The sequence below is a fragment of the Metopolophium dirhodum genome, chromosome 3 (genome assembly GCF_019925205.1).
Source record: "Metopolophium dirhodum isolate CAU chromosome 3, ASM1992520v1, whole genome shotgun sequence".
Classification (NCBI taxonomy): Eukaryota; Metazoa; Arthropoda; class Insecta; order Hemiptera; family Aphididae; genus Metopolophium; species Metopolophium dirhodum.
The window spans coordinates 22947801-22969310 of record NC_083562.1 but is presented as its reverse complement, the minus strand read 5'-3'; the positions used below and the strand labels follow the sequence as shown (position 1 = coordinate 22969310).

At 31.5% G+C, this 21510-nt stretch overlaps 1 protein-coding gene across 1 annotated transcript in view; it reads left to right on the top strand.

Annotated features, from left to right (window-relative positions):
* The window catches only part of LOC132941352 (endothelin-converting enzyme 2-like), a 29206-nt gene extending 24481 nt beyond the window's left edge, over positions 1-4725 (top strand). The window contains exons 4-14 of the mRNA XM_061009368.1: positions 48-196; positions 276-338; positions 457-657; positions 784-911; positions 985-1309; positions 1380-1561; positions 2023-2139; positions 2247-2502; positions 3071-3166; positions 3528-3604; positions 3815-4725. Of these exons, the coding sequence (XP_060865351.1) occupies positions 48-196; positions 276-338; positions 457-657; positions 784-911; positions 985-1309; positions 1380-1561; positions 2023-2139; positions 2247-2502; positions 3071-3166; positions 3528-3604; positions 3815-3905 (1685 nt within the window). The 3' untranslated portion in view covers positions 3906-4725. The remainder of the gene's footprint in view (positions 1-47; positions 197-275; positions 339-456; positions 658-783; positions 912-984; positions 1310-1379; positions 1562-2022; positions 2140-2246; positions 2503-3070; positions 3167-3527; positions 3605-3814) is intronic.
* Positions 4726-21510: the final 16785 nt, after the last annotated feature.

Here is a 21510-nt window from a genome sequence, read left to right as displayed (position 1 = left end):
TACTTAACAATATAATATTATTCAATTATGTTCGTAATATACATTAGGTGGTTGGCATGTATTAAAAGATTTTAACGTTCATGAGTGGGACGTGACTAGTACCATTGTACAATTGCACTCCAAATACAGCGTGAGTCCGTTTTTTAAGATAGACGTTGTTCCTGACGATAAGGTTTCAGGCCAAAACATAATTCAGGTATTATTATCAGTGTTATTATTATATCGTTACTCTAGTTGGTTGTCTTATAAAATGCGGAATGATTTCACTATTTCAGATATCTCCAGCAGGACTAGGCTTGCCTGACCGAAGGTATTATTATAGGCAGCAAGAGAATAAAGTAAGTTTGTGTGCACATTAAAGATAATAATTATAACACAACAATAATAATAATCTTAATAAGAATTAGATTACAAATGTATTGTACTATAAATACGTGCTTCGATGATTATTTGCAGATTGTGACCGCGTACAAACAGTATATGGTGGACGTATCACAATTACTGGGCGCCACCAGTGGTGACGCATCGATATTCAGCAACGACATGTTCCACTACGAGAAACGTATCGCGGAAATAACGCCAGCTAGCAAACAAGAGGATCCATTTCATTCTCACCGACGATTCAAGTTGTCTAAACTGAAAGAAATCGCTGGAATGGTACGAAGATATTATATCATAATATACAAACATAATATGTAGTGGTCCATATACCTACACATTGTATTACTTATTTTTTGTTTTGTGTATATTATAAATTGATTTTGATTTCGTTCCTCGTTGTAGATTCCGCTTTTAGACATCTTGCAATCAAAGTTTCCAGAAAGTAATATTGGCGACGACACGTTCGTTTCGGTTGTGTCACCTACTTATTTCAGTAACTTATCTAATCTGATATCGTCGTCAGACCGCAGGTTAGTTTTTCGACATCGTGCATTCCTATAACTTCGTTTCTAACAAAATACTGTAATTGTGTTTTTCAAACAGTGGACTAAACGACTATTTCATGTGGAAAATGGCTGAAGCTTATGTCCCATATTTGTCTGTCAAGTTTAGGGAAATTGTCAAAATTTACACAGCTGAGCTTACGGGCGAGAAAGATTTGCCACCTAGATGGGAGATTTGCGTTTCTCTGTTGCAAAAATTTATGGGATTCGGTATAACCGCTACGCTGGAACCGCACATCGAAAAAAAGGCTGACGTTGTAGCAGTAGTGAAAGACGTTTTTGAGAACATTAAAGAGTCGATTATATCAAACGTAAAAAAAAACCAAGACTTAGGACCCGAGTTGAGTGATCACGTATTCAACAAGGTAATAGTTTATACCTTTAAAATTATTCAGATTGGTTAGTAAGCTTATTGTTTACCCATTTCCGTTTTAGTTGAACTCATTGACAGTACAAATCGGATTACCAGAAAATATGCTCCAAGAGAATTACGTAAATCAATTCTACAGCCAATTGCCAATTCAAAAGCTTGACTTTTTCCAAAACGTAAATTACGCCGTATCATTCATTAAAGATTATTCACAGATCAAACTTAAATCCAAGAAAGAAGAATATGGGTAAGTTTTATATAATAATATCAAAATGGTTATACTGTTCATGCCATTACGTTTGTTTTTTACCGAGAAATAATGAGCCTCACTAAGAGAACTTTGCCCGGCTATAGGGTATTATTAATTATTGTTAAAATGTTACATACATGTTGATATTGGTAATGTATTTTAATTTAATAGATAGGTACATTTTTAAAAAACGATCATTTATCATCAAGTAACGTTGTACTAATTCTAATCATTTGAACATATTATTTTAGTATAGGTACCTAATTCATAAATATTTTTAATAGTAAATTGAATAAGCGTTTTAGCATAAAATGTATAAAAAATTAGATATTATATTGTTAACAAGTTTTTGTTTTACGACCATTCAACAGAAAATATTGGTGACATTATGCTTATAATATTATTTTGTATATATTATCAGAGTATTTTTTAACGTTCCGTCATTCTATTTGTCGCAGGTGGTTGGATGACTTGGTATCTGAAGATCCAAAAGTCACATACAACGTAGCCAATAACAAAGTAATCGTTCCTCTGTCGTTGCTATCCCCGCCTTATTTCGAGACTGGTTATCCTGAGTAAGTCCAAAAAAATATAAAATATATGTGTGTGTTCATAAAACTGTATATTAATTTAAAATTGATTGTAAATCCATCTTGGGACTAACGCCTCTTCTATTTCACAGGGCTTTGTTGTATGGAGGTTTGGGTGTAGAAATCAGCTCAGCCATTCTGTCCAGCGTGTATCCACCGGGAGTGGCTCACGGCACAGACGGAGTATTGTTGCAAGCCCACTCGGCGGCCGTCAACCGAAGTATCGGCGCCACCATTGAGGCCCGCTCTTGCTTCGGTCAATTCCTAAAGGACCAACAGGTGGATTTCGTTAACAACACAGTGCTGACAGCAATGTTATCAGTATCGAGTGTTCGGTTTGCCCTGCAGGTATGTTTATCAGATAATAGTGATGTGTGATAGTGATATTTATTATTTATGTCACAGCGACTTATATTATCATAACTCATAATCGTAAACCGTCCATAGTCCATTGACGTTACTTGCCTATGAGAGATTGGCCTTCACGAATCTATTGATCGTAAATCGACATTAAAGTAGTTTAGTGCCTTTGTATACGTGTGACGATATAATGTTGTATATTTTTTTTTGTTATTTATTTTGTACGAAATTTCTTAGATATCTATACAGCGATCATAAAATTGCTCGTAGACGTATTTATATAAACTATTGGATTTTTAACCTTATCTCTCTTCAGCGTTAATATTCGATCATCACTATAAAGTATAAACCATACATTTTAGGTCTTAAAATAATTTTCTATTATTTATTGTAATAGTATAAGTATTAAGTACAACTGTTTCCCTCACCATTATCGCCTTTTGAAAAATGGTAATGCTTAGCGAGGTATATTTCGTGAACCAACATAAATTAATTATTTTAAACTTAGTTTAAAACCGCGATGATAATAATATTATTTAATGTCTTGTTTTTACAGAGCTTAACGAAAAAAACGCAAACTGAACCACATTACCATCAACCGGCCATGGAGTCCTATGAATACGACGCGCTGTTCTTCATAGGATACGCACAAGTAAGGATATTAGCATTACAATAATGGCGTGAAATCTATTCAGACAACAAACAATTAGATTTTTGAAATATTCTTAAATATTAATCCCTAGTTAATCTCAACGCGCTTCTGCAAGAGTGTATATTCAATGATCTATTAAGTCTATTAATGACCTGTTAAATTAAATTAAATTAAATTAAAATTAGTTGGTGACATGTCATTAGTTCTCACAATAACCGTACTCTGAGTATGATACTTTACATCCAAGTTTTAAATTATAAGGAGTGGCTTTTATATAATGTCTGTATACTTTTCACATGATAATATTATTATACAATATGCCAATTTTATAATAACAATATTCATGGATTTTTCGTTACAGTCTCTGTGCACAATCAAATCTCCACAACAACAAGATTTGGACACCATGTACAACTTGATGTCTGATGAATCTCTTTTGTAAGTATAATAGTGTTATTATGTATTTATAAATGTTGTGCGTTGGACGTCACAGAATAAGAGAAATACACGGCGTTTCATATAGGCAACATATTGTGTATGTGAGATGGCATTATGTAAGGCGTTCAGAGTTGCGCGTTGGCTTTTTTTCCGTTTATTAATAAATTAACAATCAAATTATTTTTTATGTTTGTGTTACTTTTTTTACAGATTAAAAACGATATCTGAACATTCAGAATCGTTCAAAAGTGCGTTCAATTGCATGGGGAGACCAACGAAGACATGCGAATACATCTACTGATTGTTGATGTTGTGAAACTGTAATATTATTATACCAGAGTGCATCCGGGTTCTCAGAAATTATGCACCCATCGACGAGTATTCGAACGTTTTTTAATGACTTATTTCTCGTTCATTATCATTATTATTATTATTTTTATTATTATTATTGCTATAATTATCGATATAATTATTATTATTAACTATTATTATTACTAAAACTATTGTTGTTTACGATAAATTTTGCCCAAATTGACCATGACATCATTTTTGTATGGAGAGTTCATAGCCAATACGTATTATATATTATATTATAAGTATTTTTATGTATTCTAAAATCACATTTGCACACACGTGTATCGAATAGAATCAATGTTTTAAGTTTTAACATTGATGACTTTTTGACATGCATCATGCAAGTGTGCTGTGAAGACTGGAAATTTGTGTGTTTTTGTTTTAATTTTTTTTTCTTACTGTTCAATTATTTATTTTTATGGCGGTACTTTAATGTCAGGATAAATTCATCAATGTAGATAGTTTAACAAATTCACACACAGGGTATTAAAACAAAAAAAAAAGTCAATAGAAGATTTTGCATTTTTTTTCTATTTGTCGAACCCATTGTACATAAATTATTCACATACTTTCAATTTAAGTCTTATTTTGTTGTTGATATTAATATGCCTTAAAATGTAAATACAAAATTTTTTTATTGTATCTTAAAATTTTTATTTAAATTTATTGTGTAAGACTTATGACAAAAATTTATGAATTATATTTAAAAATGAATAAAAACTATAGTCTTAAGGATTTTCCATTAAATTAAAATATTTTGATAAATAGTTGTTTTCATAATTATTATTTTTATGCAGTTTGCAGTTTCTCTCCAGCCAACGTTAATTTTGTCATTTGAGCATCATATGAATATTGGTGGTTCACCATCGAATGTCGTCGTATTTATATCATACTATGGTAATTTTTTTTAAATGGCCAAGTCATACTAAACAATAAACATTATTACAGTGGGTTGACCTTTTTGAAAATTGGTTGCACAATAGCATTCCTTTTATAATTATACACTGATTAAAAACAGTAAAAACATGTTTATATTTTTAATTATAAATCTTTTAAACAAATACACCCATACACTTACACGTACACACTTATATTATAATATGTTAGTGGTAAGTTTAAAATTAATTAATTGGTCCTAGGTCCTAGATTCAAGTATGCTAAAATCGTTGAAATACTTAACCATTAATATGTAACTAGGTAATAACTAATCAGTATAACAATATCAAAATTATGCCGTTTGTATTTCATATTTAAACATAATTAATAAAAAGTAATCTAAATTATATTTAACTCTTTTTTGTATGAAATTAAAGTATTACTTTTATAGTTTATCAACGGCGTGTGTCTTGTATTAAGTATGCTTGTTAAAAATCTTTTCTTAAATTGTTTAAGTCTATTGAACATACTGACCAGGTTTTTTTACAAAAACCCATAATAACTAATTTTTTTCAATCGTCTCGGTTGGCCTAGTGATACGTGATAATTTCTGAAAATAAATATAAACTTTCACGAAGTTTATCAAAGTCGATTTGTTCACATTGTTAAATAACTATCAAATCTTAATCAAGATTCCTCATAACCTAGATCAATTAGGTTATGTTCTATATCAACCAACACTTAATTTAAAAATTTGCAAAATCAATCTCATGTAGACAAATCAAATCTATTCAGGTATATTGGCTATCTCTGCACAAGACACTTTTTAAATCTTGGAATATTTTACGTATAACGTTATGATAAAATAGTTGTAGCTTATAGCTAATACCTATATATTAGCCGCCAATATTTTAATATTACATTTAAACGAGATCATAGGTGATATTATTCTAAAATAGTATAGTATCTTTTCAATGGTTATAAGTTTAAATCTTTAAAATTACAATCGATTTTTTTTTTACTGTTTCCAAACGAAGTATCATAAGTTAACCGTCTACGTCAAATAATGTTTGTGTAAATAAGGTCAGAGGGATACTATTTCCGTTCTTACCAGTTATCAGTACGATTAGTCACCAAGTATAAACAATTTTTAATACAAATGCAAACGAAAAGTAGACTTGTGCACTAGCGTGTATGTCTGTATACTTTATTTACTAAAACAGACTGTTTAAACTTGAGTTATTAATAGAAAAAAATAATTACATTGATCTTTTCAATAAAAGAACTTTTATAACATACAAATAACTCGTTTTTTTTCTTCTTAAATTAAAGCTAATTAATAATTTTTAATTATATTAATTTGAAAATTGGGCTACAGCCTATTTGCACCCCGAGGGATATAGACAGATGCGCCCGAAAGATAAGGTACTACCTGCTGATTTATAGCCCATATGCGCCCATTTCGTATGCTATGTTGCCGTTGTGATAGGTTAGGTTGATATATTAGGTGAAATATAATAAAAAAAAAAGTATATAAAAAATATTTTTATGATAAGTCAATCCCTCCAAATTTATAAGCAATTTTTTTTAAATATTGTACTTTGGTTTTTTTTTTATTTCATATTCTGTCGAAGTTGTACATGCATATTCTATACGTTCCTTTTCCTCATTTCGTTTAGGTTTCACTGTGCCTTTATTAACTTCCTTTATTTTCAAATAAGTTTCCACTTGAATTAGTTTTAAATTTTCGATAACATTAGTAATTGGAGGATGAGGTGAATAATATTGTGCATTAAAATGTTTGTGGACTCGGCACAATTTGTTGTCCGTGTAGCTTCAGAAGGAGGTTCAGCCCTATTGATGGTGGAAATTTACACCCAATAATAATATAATTATACAATATATAGTCCAAAATTCTGATAAGCATGATAAATTAAAATCGGGTGTTAAATTTTGAATATCGAAAAAAGCAGCTTCGACTTCATTCGACGGTAAAAATGGTAATCCAAAGAACATTGTTAACCATTTGGCTATATCGGAAGACTGATCATTATAAAACTTTTTCAGATCTGTAATAGAATTTATCTTCCGATACCAAGACTGACCCAAGTGAAATCTACATGCCTTTATGGTACTATTGTTAAATACGTTTCTGAAAGCTTGGTGAGCAGCAATTTCAAAATCTAGATGCATTGATATTGGATTAAACGGTTGTTGAATTTCCTTCATACATAATTCACATATAAAATTCCACATTGCTAGGTAGCAATCAAATGATATTGAGGGGAAAAAAGCAATAATTAAAGGTATATAAAATCCATTTTTGTAACCATGTATACCATACATTTGATAAAAATAAGAAGGTCTATATGTAAATGTATCATCACCAAATATGTGTGTATTATAATTGCATAAAAAGTTTAAATTCGATTTGCACGTTATCAATATAATATTGTTTTCACTATCAAAAATTTAAATTGCTCGTTTTTATATGTCAAAACTTGTAAATCGGAAATTTGTGCGATTACCTCATCAAGTGATTTAGGAATAGGGGGCAGCACTTTTCGTCGTTCACGGTATATAGATTTTCTAATACTATTTTTATCAGAAAAAATAGTTAAAACGGGAAAAATAATATGTACAGTAGTTTTAACTTTATAAGGTAATAAGTAGTATTTCTTGTATTCCAGAATACAGTTTGGCAACATCGCACGGGTTTAACACATTTTCATTAAAAATATTTCGGGCGCAAGTGGGTTATAAAAAAAGGTGTGATGGGCGCAAATGATTTGCAACGGAAAATTGTATGTTTTATAATTACTGTTACAGTGTTATAGTTCTATAGATGTCAGGAAAACCTTATTAATAATAAAATAAAAAAATGATGCCATGAATTATAATTTATAGCGTATGATTACCGTGATATTGGAAAATAATAATATTAGAACCTCAATTCTTAACGATAACAAGTACAAATATATAATAGTATTATGTTTCCTGCCTGCAAAAATATACATAGTCATATTATAATGAACACCGATAAGACGATGTACAATGTAAATGCAAAAACAAAAACAATACTGCATGTATTGAGATAACGTTAAAGGAAACGTCGATAAAAATACGCGTTTATACGGAAGAACGACAGAACGTTGCCGGTTAGGTTAGCCATGATGCCTAAACAGAAATTATATTTTTTACTGTGAATGGCATAATAATAAATTACTATTTATACTGGTCAAAAGCGCTCTAACAGTTTCATTGAAAATTCAGCGGTAGTTGATTGAGTTTTTATCCGAGGTCATGGCCCATGGGACAATTTCGACTCGACAATTCACCAGATCGTTTTCAAAAAATACTTGTAATATGTTACATAAATACATATTTTTCCCATAGCCCAGTCTCTTGAGTGTTTTCATAGTTCATTAACTGGATCTACTTTTACCTATCTTTGAAAAGATTCGTCTAAACGGTCCAAACACGCTGATTAAATCAATTTTGCCCAGAAGAACCGGCTGGTATCTGTAATAAATTCTTATTTTTTTTTTTTGTAAACCAGTACCATAATATACATTATATTATCTCCGATCGTAATAACGGTGTTTGTCTTAAATTCTATGAGAAAACCTGATATTTTTAAACCTGCCGCGGTGGTCTATAGACCACTTGAACATCATTTTACTTTGAAATGTCCTATATATAGGAAATGGTATGATGATAATTGTAGGCATGTTTAAAAGAGTGGATATTATATTATGTATAAAATCGGAAGCTCAGTGAGCTGTATTATTATGGTACCTACCAACCTATAGGCTAAAGGTATAAGTTAGTTAAGATATTATTTTATAAATTCACTAACCAGTAACCGCAATAATTGTTGTCATCGCCACTCCCTTCAAATAGCAGTGATCGACATTATAGCATGACATTCAATTTATTTGGGGTAGGTTTTTTAGTTTTTTTAACTGCGCTGACCTTTGAAACGGATTAAAAGTAGACGATTGGTGTCAATACGGCAACACAATAAAATATTACCTGCAGACTTGGTTGATAATCCTGCTGAAATTCGCGAGTGATGTAACGATGATGTACGTTATGTAACGCATTACCTACTTGTACTCGGCCGTGGATGGATACCAAGTTACGCGTTACATAGCACACGACATGACATTAGAGTATAGCTAGTTTTAAAACGACGCACAAAACTTGTGAAATACAATATCTAATAAGTAATAATATAACATAATAATAACATGTAATAGTTGCAGGCAGTGGGTAACTTGTAATGACATTTTTCGTGGGTGTTTTATTAAACGGCTCACCACTTTTACTAAATTTTACGCGACAGACAATTTTACTTATTTGCGTGACTTATGTTCATATGAATGCACTGTCAGGATTTTTTGATTATTGAATAATATATATATTTTTTTTTTAAATAACAGTACATAATAATGTTAGTTGTAATTGTAATTGTACCGTTTTAAACGATAATATTATTTTGTATAATGTCGTACAGCAAGCTCAACTTTGAAATCAAATACATGTATATAGTCACAAACCGCACATTCCGTCAATGATATATGACTGCAGGTAATAATAATATGGCCTGGAATCCGTCGTTAGCGGGTTATTTATTACTTCACCTCGCCGACAATATTTTAACCCAACGTACATATCGTTAAATCCGCGAATTCGTGCAAGTCGTCTGATATCGTATCCAATATTAACTAATCGTATTGTATTATTCCGATATTCATATATTATTTGCCTTCGTCGGGGGACTTTCGAAGATCGACGTACCTACATCACTATACGTATTATCCGTATATCGTGGCGAGGCTCAATCGGTTCTAAACTGTAGCCCGGGGGACTTACACGACGAGCTATCAAAGTATTTGAATTATTTAAATCAAAACCGCGTACAATGCGCGACGTACAATTAATTTTGAAGTGCAGCACAACCCTACCTCCTGCACGCGTATAATATATTATATAAAGTATAATATTATTATCTTTACATGAACACTTATCGTCGTATTGAATAATCAACCATTGTTGAAGTCTATAACCGTTGTCACTAAAATAATACACAACAATGTTGTTACTATTGCTTTATTACAGGTAAATAGATACGTATATGGTATACCGAGACGATAGGCGGTTTTGCATTGATTTCCCGCAGTGCGCCAATAATAATATCTAATACATAGACATATTAATAAATAATATTTATGCACATGACCGTATTAATCACATTGTAATAATAATATATAATATTATAACGAAAACCGCAAACGCCGGGTCCATCAGATTTAAATCATCTCTGGGCGGTACTTACGTGGTGCAGCATAAAATAAAAAACGAAATATTCCTTGCCATGATTTCGCGTCGATGTTGTTACACATAATAATATAACATGACATATATTTTATATCATTGCATAAGATGTATATTATTACAGAATTGGATTCGATAAAGGTTCTACATAAAGGTATATCCATCTTACGTAATACAATCCGAAACATTACCTCAACCCAAACCCTTCCAATTATACTTTTGATCGGCTATAAGGTTTGTTACTGGAATACTGGATATTATATATTATACATCACCGACACCCAGCATGAGTACACGCACGTATTTATTAAAAACAAAAAAAAAAAACAATTTGATTAGTTTTAAAACGGTATAATGATAAAATATTATACTTCCATCGCCTGCATCATTAACGTACCACTCGTACACATTTATTAACATTATAATACTATATTATTAAATCAAATTACAATTTAATATTTATGGAATACTATAAATTACTTTTTTTTCAGGTTAACGGGAGATTGCATTCCCCAGTCCCCTACAATCGTATAGGTATTTAACTTAATATACAAGAGCAATTAATGTTATATTATTATGTCATTATGATATATATATTATGTAGTTTTGCCAAGATTTTAACGGAACGCAGTCCGACGGGCGACGGTATATACATAATGACATCATAATAAACTCGCAAGTCGTTTCCGTGAAGCATATTGATTGACACGTGTCGAATCATCGTGAAACATCATCGCCGCTAAAAGCCCTATGGCTCTTATAAATGAATTTTCGCGGTTTTTAATCGGGTCGCTACTTCAAATCATTCCGTATATTCGTCACAGAACAAAGCATACATTATTTTATGTTACCGTTTCCCCTCCGATGTCTAAAGTATACCTATACAGCTGCGACAACACACGCGTGCTAAAAATCGATAGTATGACCTACCTAAACCTATGTAAAATACATAATATTATATACATTTGCCAGAGAAAAGTCGCGCATATTAGGTATCATGCTATCGTAAAATATATATGTTTTAAAAGATATATTATTTGTACCTATATAATACCTATAACGTTGAGAATATCACCTCCAAATGTCGACTTCGACAATGTGTGTATTTAAATAACAGTACATTATTGTTACTCGTCGGTTAGATCAATCTTACGAACAGCTAACAATATTATAGCCATTTATATTTTGTTTGCCACGGCATGAGGCACTTTTGCTTCTCAGAAATGAATAATAATCGACAAAGGCCGGAACAGTGGAATTGTTCAAAGACCGCGTTTGAAATAGTTTTAAAATCATCAGTGCACTCTACCGAATGTCTTAATCGAAATATTCTTTTCCGAACGTTCGCATGCATCTTCTAGATACCGCGGTCGTCTACATGAAAAGCAAATCCAATTTTCGAATATCGCGATCCCATGTGAGATTTGGATGATGTTGTTCTCGTCGAAATGAGTTTTAAAACCAGAATAGGGTGCGAATAATAACAACTATATGCGCCGCGCTTTATCAATGACGTTGACATAATTATTACGAAGGGTGTGGCGGGCGTTGGAACACACCCTCGAGTGTGTCAAGTATAAGGTCTGACGGCAACTTCCGCCACCGCGCGCCGCCGAGAGGGAGATTTACAATTCTCAGAAGGTCGTCGGCAATCATATACCTCTCAGTTGTGCTGCAGTTCATTCGGAAACCACAACACGTCACTCAAAATACTACTTACATTGTAGTTATAGCTGGTACCTAACACGTCCTCGTTTTGGATTTATTTACAGATTTATCATTTCAAGAAAGAACGAATGGGATGAGGACATTCTATATATTCGCAGCAAAACGAATTTGAGATTTAAAAAAAAAAATAATCACAATAATGATCGTGAAAAACGACCAGATTGCATCTACATATTATTATTATTATTATATTGATGTCTACTCTGTAAAATATTTGCAATAGTGAATCGATTTTCATTCCTGCCGGCGAGTCCTATTATAGCGGCGCAAACAAACAATGTGTTATCGGTTCGGGTGTAATATATTCGTAATTCTGCGGTACTTCGCAGCGTTGACCAGAATTTCACAAAATTCCAACGGATGTTTTCGTGCATTTTCTGCGTGTCCGTCTGCTGCAGTATCACACCCGGTCGGCTCTCGTGTCCGAATACACTTTTCGACGCGTAATTACTATACGATTCATTCAATTTGTACATAACAACCGTTACACATATTTATTTTACACACATATATTATGGCGATAGTCGTATAGTCGTGTGTAGTGTCGTGTGTATAAATAATATAATATGTGATACGAAACGGTGTCTGTTCGTCCGTTTTCCATCACTATATATTATAATGATATATTATACTATTATTTAAGTAATATTATTGTATATGGTCGTCTCTTCCGCAGCTGTTAAGTTAAACACCGACAACCAGTGACATAGTTAAAATAATATTATATAGTTATAGCAGGCTTATTGTTTACAGAAACATATTTTGTACACACCAGGCGTCTAGAGTCTAGACGGTGTAGAGACTTTCTTTGGCAGAGGTGTTTCTAATCGTTTAGGCGTCTACGGGACGGACACGTCAAGACAAACACGTCACACACATGCACACGAATTTCGATAAAACACCATATATTATAATATAAATATATCACGATGTGTATATTATAATGCGGGGTGATATCGGAAGGTCCTGATACATACATCAGTTGGGGGGGAAGAGGATAATTTCTTTCCGTACGGGCTGATTTCACGATTTTCTCCATAACATTTTACATAATATTATCAACGTGTAGAATATTTGTTTAGTCGTCACTCGTCGCTAAAAACCAAAACGTTTTTTTTAGAATTTAATTGGAGACGTTTTCTTAAAAAATGAGAATATATGAAATGTACAACAGTACAACATAACTAAACAAGCGGGACCATGACTTGTTTAAATTAGTTTTAAATTAAACAACTTCGTGATTTGATTTACTATCACTACAAGCATATAGTGTATAATATATTATAATATATTATACACATCATATATTAAATAAAAATATACAATATAATAATATATATATAGGTACTTATATATCTCAGAAGTGAAAATCCGGTTAGAATAACTCATAGAGACTATACCGAGGTGCTGAAGTATGGTTTTCAAAAACGATTTCAGAACATCATAAAAGTGTTACCTAGTATGTAATTTATTTTTATTGCTTTTAATATTACAGGGTAAAAATATTTTTTTTAAAATAAACGACATAATTATTAGATTTTTTTTGTTGTTTTGAGATTTTTGTCTACCTGGAAATGTATAATAAATAATAAATACTGTGCGGCCGAAACTGTTCTTCAATTATGTTCTGTGTGTAGTAAAATAGAACATTGTACCAAAAGTAATAGAAGTAGGTACTTACTAGTTACACCATAAGGTTAGTAGTTTGTAGCGTGATACGATATTACGATAAGCTGAATAGTTGTTTTCTTGTATTAAAAAATCTTTTAAACTATATTTTGTATAATGTAAACTGGCAAAAAAAAAATAATATGCATAGTAATTTTTATGTAATATTGAATATTTAACCACGACGTATAAAAATATACGATCAACTGCAAAAAGCTATAAGCCGGAACTTAGAACGATAAAAATATACTTAAGTCATAAACTAAACATGTTTACTATTAAGATTTATACTAAGTAAAAATATTAATACAGAGTAAACTTTATTGTTTTATGGTACAGATAAATTATACTGTAATATGGTATTATACATTTGCTTCTATTTATTAATTTATTACTCTTGTGCGTTGTAAACGAAATAAACTTTTCGTCTTAATGTTTCAATTAGGTGTGTACTTATATGCTGTGAGTATGATACATTGATAACTATATGCAGAGAACTTAAGTATGGCAATGACGTTAACGACGGCGATAAATGTAAAATGTTGTAATGAACGGGACAACAGATAACTCTAAATTATTTTCTTCGTCTCATCATAAACGGTATAACTAATATTTTTTAAATACCTACATTAATATATTAATATTAAAAACAGATATGGGTACACTTAGCTTGTTCGTAATGTGCAATCGTTGAAAAATATTCGCAATCATATCTACTAAATACAATTTGAAAGTAACAAATTGACGCTAGAATTCATAATTATAAGTTATTACATCAACATAAGTTAATATCACAAATGCACAATACTACAATAGAATGTATACTGTGCTCCCGCTCTACGAAATAGGTATCCATAATTTGAATCTTGCTTTGTTTCCAATCTTATATAATTTATAATTATTTTAACGATACATTTTGTGATTTCGGTAAATGGTGTGGAAGAGTTCGATCACTTTGAAAACCATTTTGTATTTTACATGTATTCAAATTTAATATGAGAATAGAAGACCGCTATACACATTCTGCTGTGTTGTGTTATACTTACTATATTTTGTGTTATGTATTTTAAATATAAATATCAACATGATTAGAATTAATGCAATTATTAACTTGACAGTATAATATTTTACTATTGTTATTGATTGAGAAAGCACCTACTTCTAAAATCGGAGAAGTAAATATTAAAGTAACGAAAGACAATAATTTAAAATAATACTTCAAATAATATTCTTCTCTGTCACTGAGTGTCAACATGGTTTGATTTTCATGATTCAATAACATTATGTTAAGCAAAAATCAATAGCTATAATAAACAAAAGTAATTAAATAAGAGAAAATCATTTTATACTTGCAAAGCTTGAATAAATAATTTATTGATATGTAAACTACAATTTATTATTATAATTTAAATTCACCATTCGCGTGTATAATAAGTTACAGAAAACGATATCGTATGGTCGAAGATATAAGTAAAATGTGTATCTCTTAATGTTCTATATACTTCCTATACGTACTAAATACTACACGATACCTACACGAAGCTGTATGGACTTAATTGAAAAAATAATTTGACCATGGGAAATACACTCACTATACTCACGCATACATGATATTATTATTTATTATACATAGGTACATTCGCGTGCAAATGTTTTACAGATACTATGTGTGTTACACACTGCAGTGGTTCTTTAAAAAATTCAAATTATTGTTGTCGGCGCATAAGCCGTTAAAACATTTATATGATCGCGATTCATGACAACAAATATTTTTGATGTTTGCTTTTATTGTACACGTCGTAAACCAAACGAGGATTAAGTGCAAAGTAAATATACTATATTATACGTACAGCCCAATTCCCGATAGTGGCATAAAAATAATTGCTAAAAGTCGGGGATCTCTGTAATAATTTACTGCAGATATCGTACAACAACACACGACCATGCCGGATAGTTTGTAAATTTACTTGTTTATATTATGCTTCTGGCACCCATGCAAATGTTAACGTTTCATTCACAAAGGTCTCAATTATTGTACTATGGGAAATCTCTAGTCCCCAGCTCAGCACAATATTTTCCCCTTTTGTAGATCGATTTTAACTGTAGTTTCCTCGGAGGGACATAAATTCGTCACGTATCCTTAATGAGTCATCCGGGGTCTCTCTCCAATTTTCCGTCGAAGTCCTCTGAATCATGCAGATGGTCCTATACGCCCAAACAGCATTATTTTTACTATGGATATTATATTATAATATTGGTATAAATGCACGTTGTTAGAGAGCTATTTTCTCACTTATAATTGGGATGGCACTGTTGCTGGCGGCCAACATAATTATATTTAGTGTGTAACACACATTATATTCCACGTAGTCGTTTTGACGGGACAAATATTGGTTGCAAAAAGTCGTACACGCAAACCATCAGGAAAACTTTTCTGTCCGAGGGCATCAAACATGTGCGTTTTAGATTTGAATTCGTGAAAAAAATTCTGTTGTATTATAGGTACTCACGAAGTCGGAAAGAGCCGGAGATCAAGGATGTATAATATTACCATCCATTACGGAATTCCATAGAAAAAAATTATCAATTTTAATCATTTAAAACTATTAATGTTAAACTATCATGTACATGTATATGTAAGGGATGTCTCGTGAGTCATGACTTGTGGTGAGTACTTACATATTTTGGGGTAAATAATGTTTAAAATATTTTATGAGCATAGACCGAAATATATTATAATGTGTTAGAATTATCATTATATAATTTTATTTATAGTGGTTTTTCACCATCCCATTATTTTTTTCACATATATTTTTAGTCACATCAACAATTCAACCCCTAAATCTAGGGATAAAATTAGGGTAACTATAAGCGGATTTAAGTAAAGAACTATTGGTTCTAATCCCAAGTATATAGTAGTATAAATCATATTGACATGTTAACAATAGAAAATTAATGCACTCTAATTTTTATATATATTTTTTTTAATTCGCATATTTTACAATTTTATTATAAGAATATAGTACACTATAACAAATGTATAGAAAATTCATAACTTATTTCTAGAAATATAAAATGCATTCTTTATATTTCAGTATCCGTATTCCGTAATGGCTTAACATTTATGGTTTATTATTATTTTGGTGAATCATAGGTCAAATTAGTGTATTTATCTATGTAATATAATTTATGCTTAAGCATTATTTTACATTAATATTGACTGCTTTCGTGGATAAATTATTATTGTTACTACGATCGATGTAAATAGTAAATATCTTCGAGTTATAGTAATTTATCATGGTTGCTATATTTTATAAGTATATGGCATACACATGTGCATTGTGCGCGTATATATACCTATAACACATGGAAATAATAAAATGGAAAACATCGTCGTGCACACACAATTTATGGATAATAATCGTTCACAAGGATATTGAAAAATCGTTAAAAACAAAAAAATCAGAAGTATAACGTCTGCGGACAAGTGGGTACCCATATGTTATACATTTATAACTACCTACCTAAATACACTGGTCTAAAACGGCCGTTGGCGATTGTCTGTGGCCGTTTTGCGCTGCTCACACTATTGTAACATTTATCATATCCATACAAGCAGCCACATAATATACCGTATAGGTACGCAAAGTGAAATCCGGCGATAGTGAAATACGCCATCCGCGTGTATAGTACATCATAGGTACTTATACTTACAGTATCGTAAACAATATAATACAATATATACGAATAGAATAATAATATTATTATGTACAACAGATGAGAAATATTGTGCGTGCACGTTACATGGACCTCATGGTTTAGCCCGTTGGGAAATCGGACAAACGTATATATTCACGGACATCTCCACCGACCATGCCGTCGTATGAGCATCGTATAGGTATAATATTATGATTATAATATTATTGTGGGAGCCCCGTGGCCACGGGCGATGTACATAGATCAACGGCGACGGGCAAAGATCGTCGCGTTTCCCACGTCGTCGCCGTTCGAGAATAATTATACGCGAGTGCAGCAGTTCAGCATGTGCACAAAGTTGCCGCACCCCACTTTGTAGTCCGATCGACTTCGAAATACCACCAAATAATTATTGCGAGCGTTAATCTCCCCGGGGAAAGCTCCGAACCAGTTATACACGCGACAACGACAACGTTATACAGTCTCGTAAATTTAATAATAATACATTTATTATTATTATATATAATATAACGTTTGGCGTTTTCGATTGGGGGCTGGAACTCTGGAAGAGTATACGTCGTTGTGTGTCGTATACAATAATAATAATAATAATAATATAATGTATAAATCGGGGCGACCGACCGACATCTGTCGAGTTTTTGGCCCGCGCCGCAAGTATAAAGCCCGACACGCACGCCATTATACTTATATTATATATATACATCGACGATATGATGATGATTGTTTGTTTGTTGTTTTTTTTTTTCGTATTTTAGGGTGTAAATATATCCGCCAGTTAGTAGATATACACTCCGTATATAATGCTGCACCTGGACCGCAGGGTGAACGTGAACTGCAGCGCATATTATAATGCTCGTACAGTTTGTTGTATATTTCTCATTATATTATATATGTGTATCGACGGTTGGATACCGAGACGCGCATAGGTATAGTCGCACCTGGTGCAGATGAATACAATATGATACTTCAGGTATACAGCGATAATATTATTATGTTTTCACGAGGTTTTCACAGCACAGGAACGACTGAACGCTTTTTTTGCGAGGTAAAAACCGTTACGGAATGGAAATCGTCTGACCAGGAATAATATTAAAATCGTTATTATACCTACTGCCGATTTTGTGCCACTGCAGACCGAAATAATGGTACTCTTGATGAAATTATGACTCGTCACGTGTTTTTACCCGTCATTGATAATATAACACCTATATAATATGTTATCATCTCACCATTCGTGTTTGAATGACGTTTTATTTTAAACTCTGTTTGATGTATAAACGCATGTCAATAAGTCATACATGTAACCACTAACACTTTCCAAATTCAAATCGGCTATACAGTGACACGTTTATACCGCGTTTTTATCGCAAATCTCAGGCATGTATGATTGCTATTCGGCTCATCCAAATAGCTTTTTCCTTTTAGATATTTAAAATGTACATAAAAACATTACGTACCCGCATTAGAAAATGTATTTAGAAAAGTATTGAGTTATGTTGTAGTAAAAGCAAACTTATTTTTTAGTATCATAAATTAATATATTATACTTCATTAACATATATTTTAAATTTAAACCATTAGAAAAAAAATTATACATATCGTTTAGATGCCAAGATGAGATTATTATTAAGTACTTATCCTACACATATTATACATTTATACTGTTATACGTCATAATAATGTTTCAACCAGACAATTTGGTATATATTTACTTATTACAAATATTATAATATTCTAATATTAATCTATCTATACCTATATTATTAAAATGTTATAATCCGGAACTAACTATAGCATGCTGTACATATGAAAGAACTACAATAGGCTTAGCATGCAGCCGGCAGTTCACGTGCCTTTTTTTCTTTTCAACATTTAAACAAACACTTTTTCCATATGATGACAATGTTAATAAGATATAAACGTAACTTCATTTGGATAAGTTAGTACCTAGTTACAAATGTTAAAAATGAAATCCAGTGTGTAGCTATATTATTTTGTAATTCATTTTGGAGACTGCGTGTTTGAAAAACTTATTTTGAGCCTTTTGAGTATTGACCTTTTTTGTTACCTACTATCCTAGTCTAGGGCGTGCGCAATATGATCATTTTCGAAATAAATATATTCACCCTCAACTTTTTTCCACGTTATATTTTATTTACTTGCATGGGGTTGCAGAACGCCAACTGAACTAAACAATTTACAGTTATTTTATACTTTTTCTTTAATAAAATAGTAATTAATATTAAAAAAAAATACAGTACCTACATATGGATAAATTTAAAAAAAATTAAAATGATGGAGAAAAATGTATACGTAGGTATTATGTAGACATTTTTACGTAATTCCATTGCAGAACATGCAGAACTATCATAAATACCAAAAATATATGTAATATTCTATACTTGTAAAGGTTGTTTAGAATAAATTAACATCGATTATATTATACAGTCGCTACTTGCTGATATTCACATCACGCATATTGGACCTGTTCAAAAAAATTGATGTATTATATTATATCTGTGTGACTATATGCATCTAAAACTACTGAAAAAATTACGTAAAACAGTATCCCATGCAATGGCGTTAGTATATAAAAACTATTTTTGGTATGTGCATCGCCGCTATAGCCAGTTTATCGGTTAAAACATTGTTATTGCCTCTACATGACGTACATGACCCAGCATCCCTCATTGGATTTTGGGAAATTTGGTACCTGTCCAATCATGTTAATTATACATGTTAAATATTGAAAATATTTGAAAAAAAAAATGAAAATAAGTATTTTTGATATTTGTGAGGGTGCGCGTGAGTCACGCCGTGGAGCAGAAATAACATATTATGTACTATATTATTTTTCATTTCCAAACTGTCATTATTATAATACGAGTAGTATGTCACCCATGTAAATCCGCTCATTAGTAGTAATTGTAGTATATTATACTACATAGCACACCGAAGATTTGATTTTTATTCTAAAATAAAATTTTACCAACACATCGTGTACTGGTGTACTGTGTAGTACGCTCACTATTCGTTGACGAAAACCAGACGTTACGTTATACAATGGATTGGACATTTGGACATCAACTATAAATTATTATAATATGTAGTTATGATGATGAGTTGTCATTGTTAACTTTCTACCATAACCAATTACAATTATCATAATACGGTCTATATAAATATATAACATATTAATATGTGAATTCGTAAGACTATATATAGTTTTGTTAAAATATTTGTAAATTTATTATTATTTGGTTAATTTTAATTTGAAATTCATGTTTTAAAAAAAATATTTTAATCTTTATTAATTTGAGCTACACTTATTTTGTACTTAACATTTTTAAATGTAGTATTTCTATAATTTATAATTTTTTTTTTATATATATATTACAATATTGGCAGCATAATGTGGGATTAAATTATATAGACACTGTTAAATTACACAATTATTTTATTTGAATAAGACTGGGTTAGTTGAAGTAAAATAAAACTAGAAGATATAAAGGGTTATTTTGAAAAATTCGTTATTATAATAGTTATCACTCTATCTTAATATTGATATGGGTTTCGGATTGTAGCCGTTTGTTTTATCAAACGTTTATCACCGACCGATATCGATATTTTTTTCTACAACCACCATGTCCACGGTACCAGATACTGACTCAGTCACCCCGCGTACCTATACCTAGGAGATCAAGGCGAAGTGTCGCGGCCGCGGTGAGAGCCGTGTGCCGCAGTATTCGCCAGACCACACCGGACGAGTCGTGTGTAGTTGGTGGTTTTCTTTTCACATCACTCGATCCCCCCAAATAATAAGTCGCATGTGACTTAATACTTATAATTCTGGATGTGGCACATACTTTGTGGCACGTGTACATATAATTGATCTTAATCTTTCATGTTTAGTGTTTTGGTATGCCCATGTTTAACCAGTGTACAATGCATAACTATCAAACAGAGAGATTTAGTAATTTATTTATTTATTCATCAATACCGTGTCACCTCCGTCCACCCACTACCGAGACCACAGTTCAGGAAGGACCACATCGATATATAGACTTTATTTCATTATAACGGATTATATGCAATTTATTTGATAAACTTTGACCTATACCTACTTAATATATTTATATAATATAACTTGTAGATATAATATGATTCCGCCTCCGAACGAACACGTATTTTACTATTATAGAACGTACTCTTCTTGAATTTGA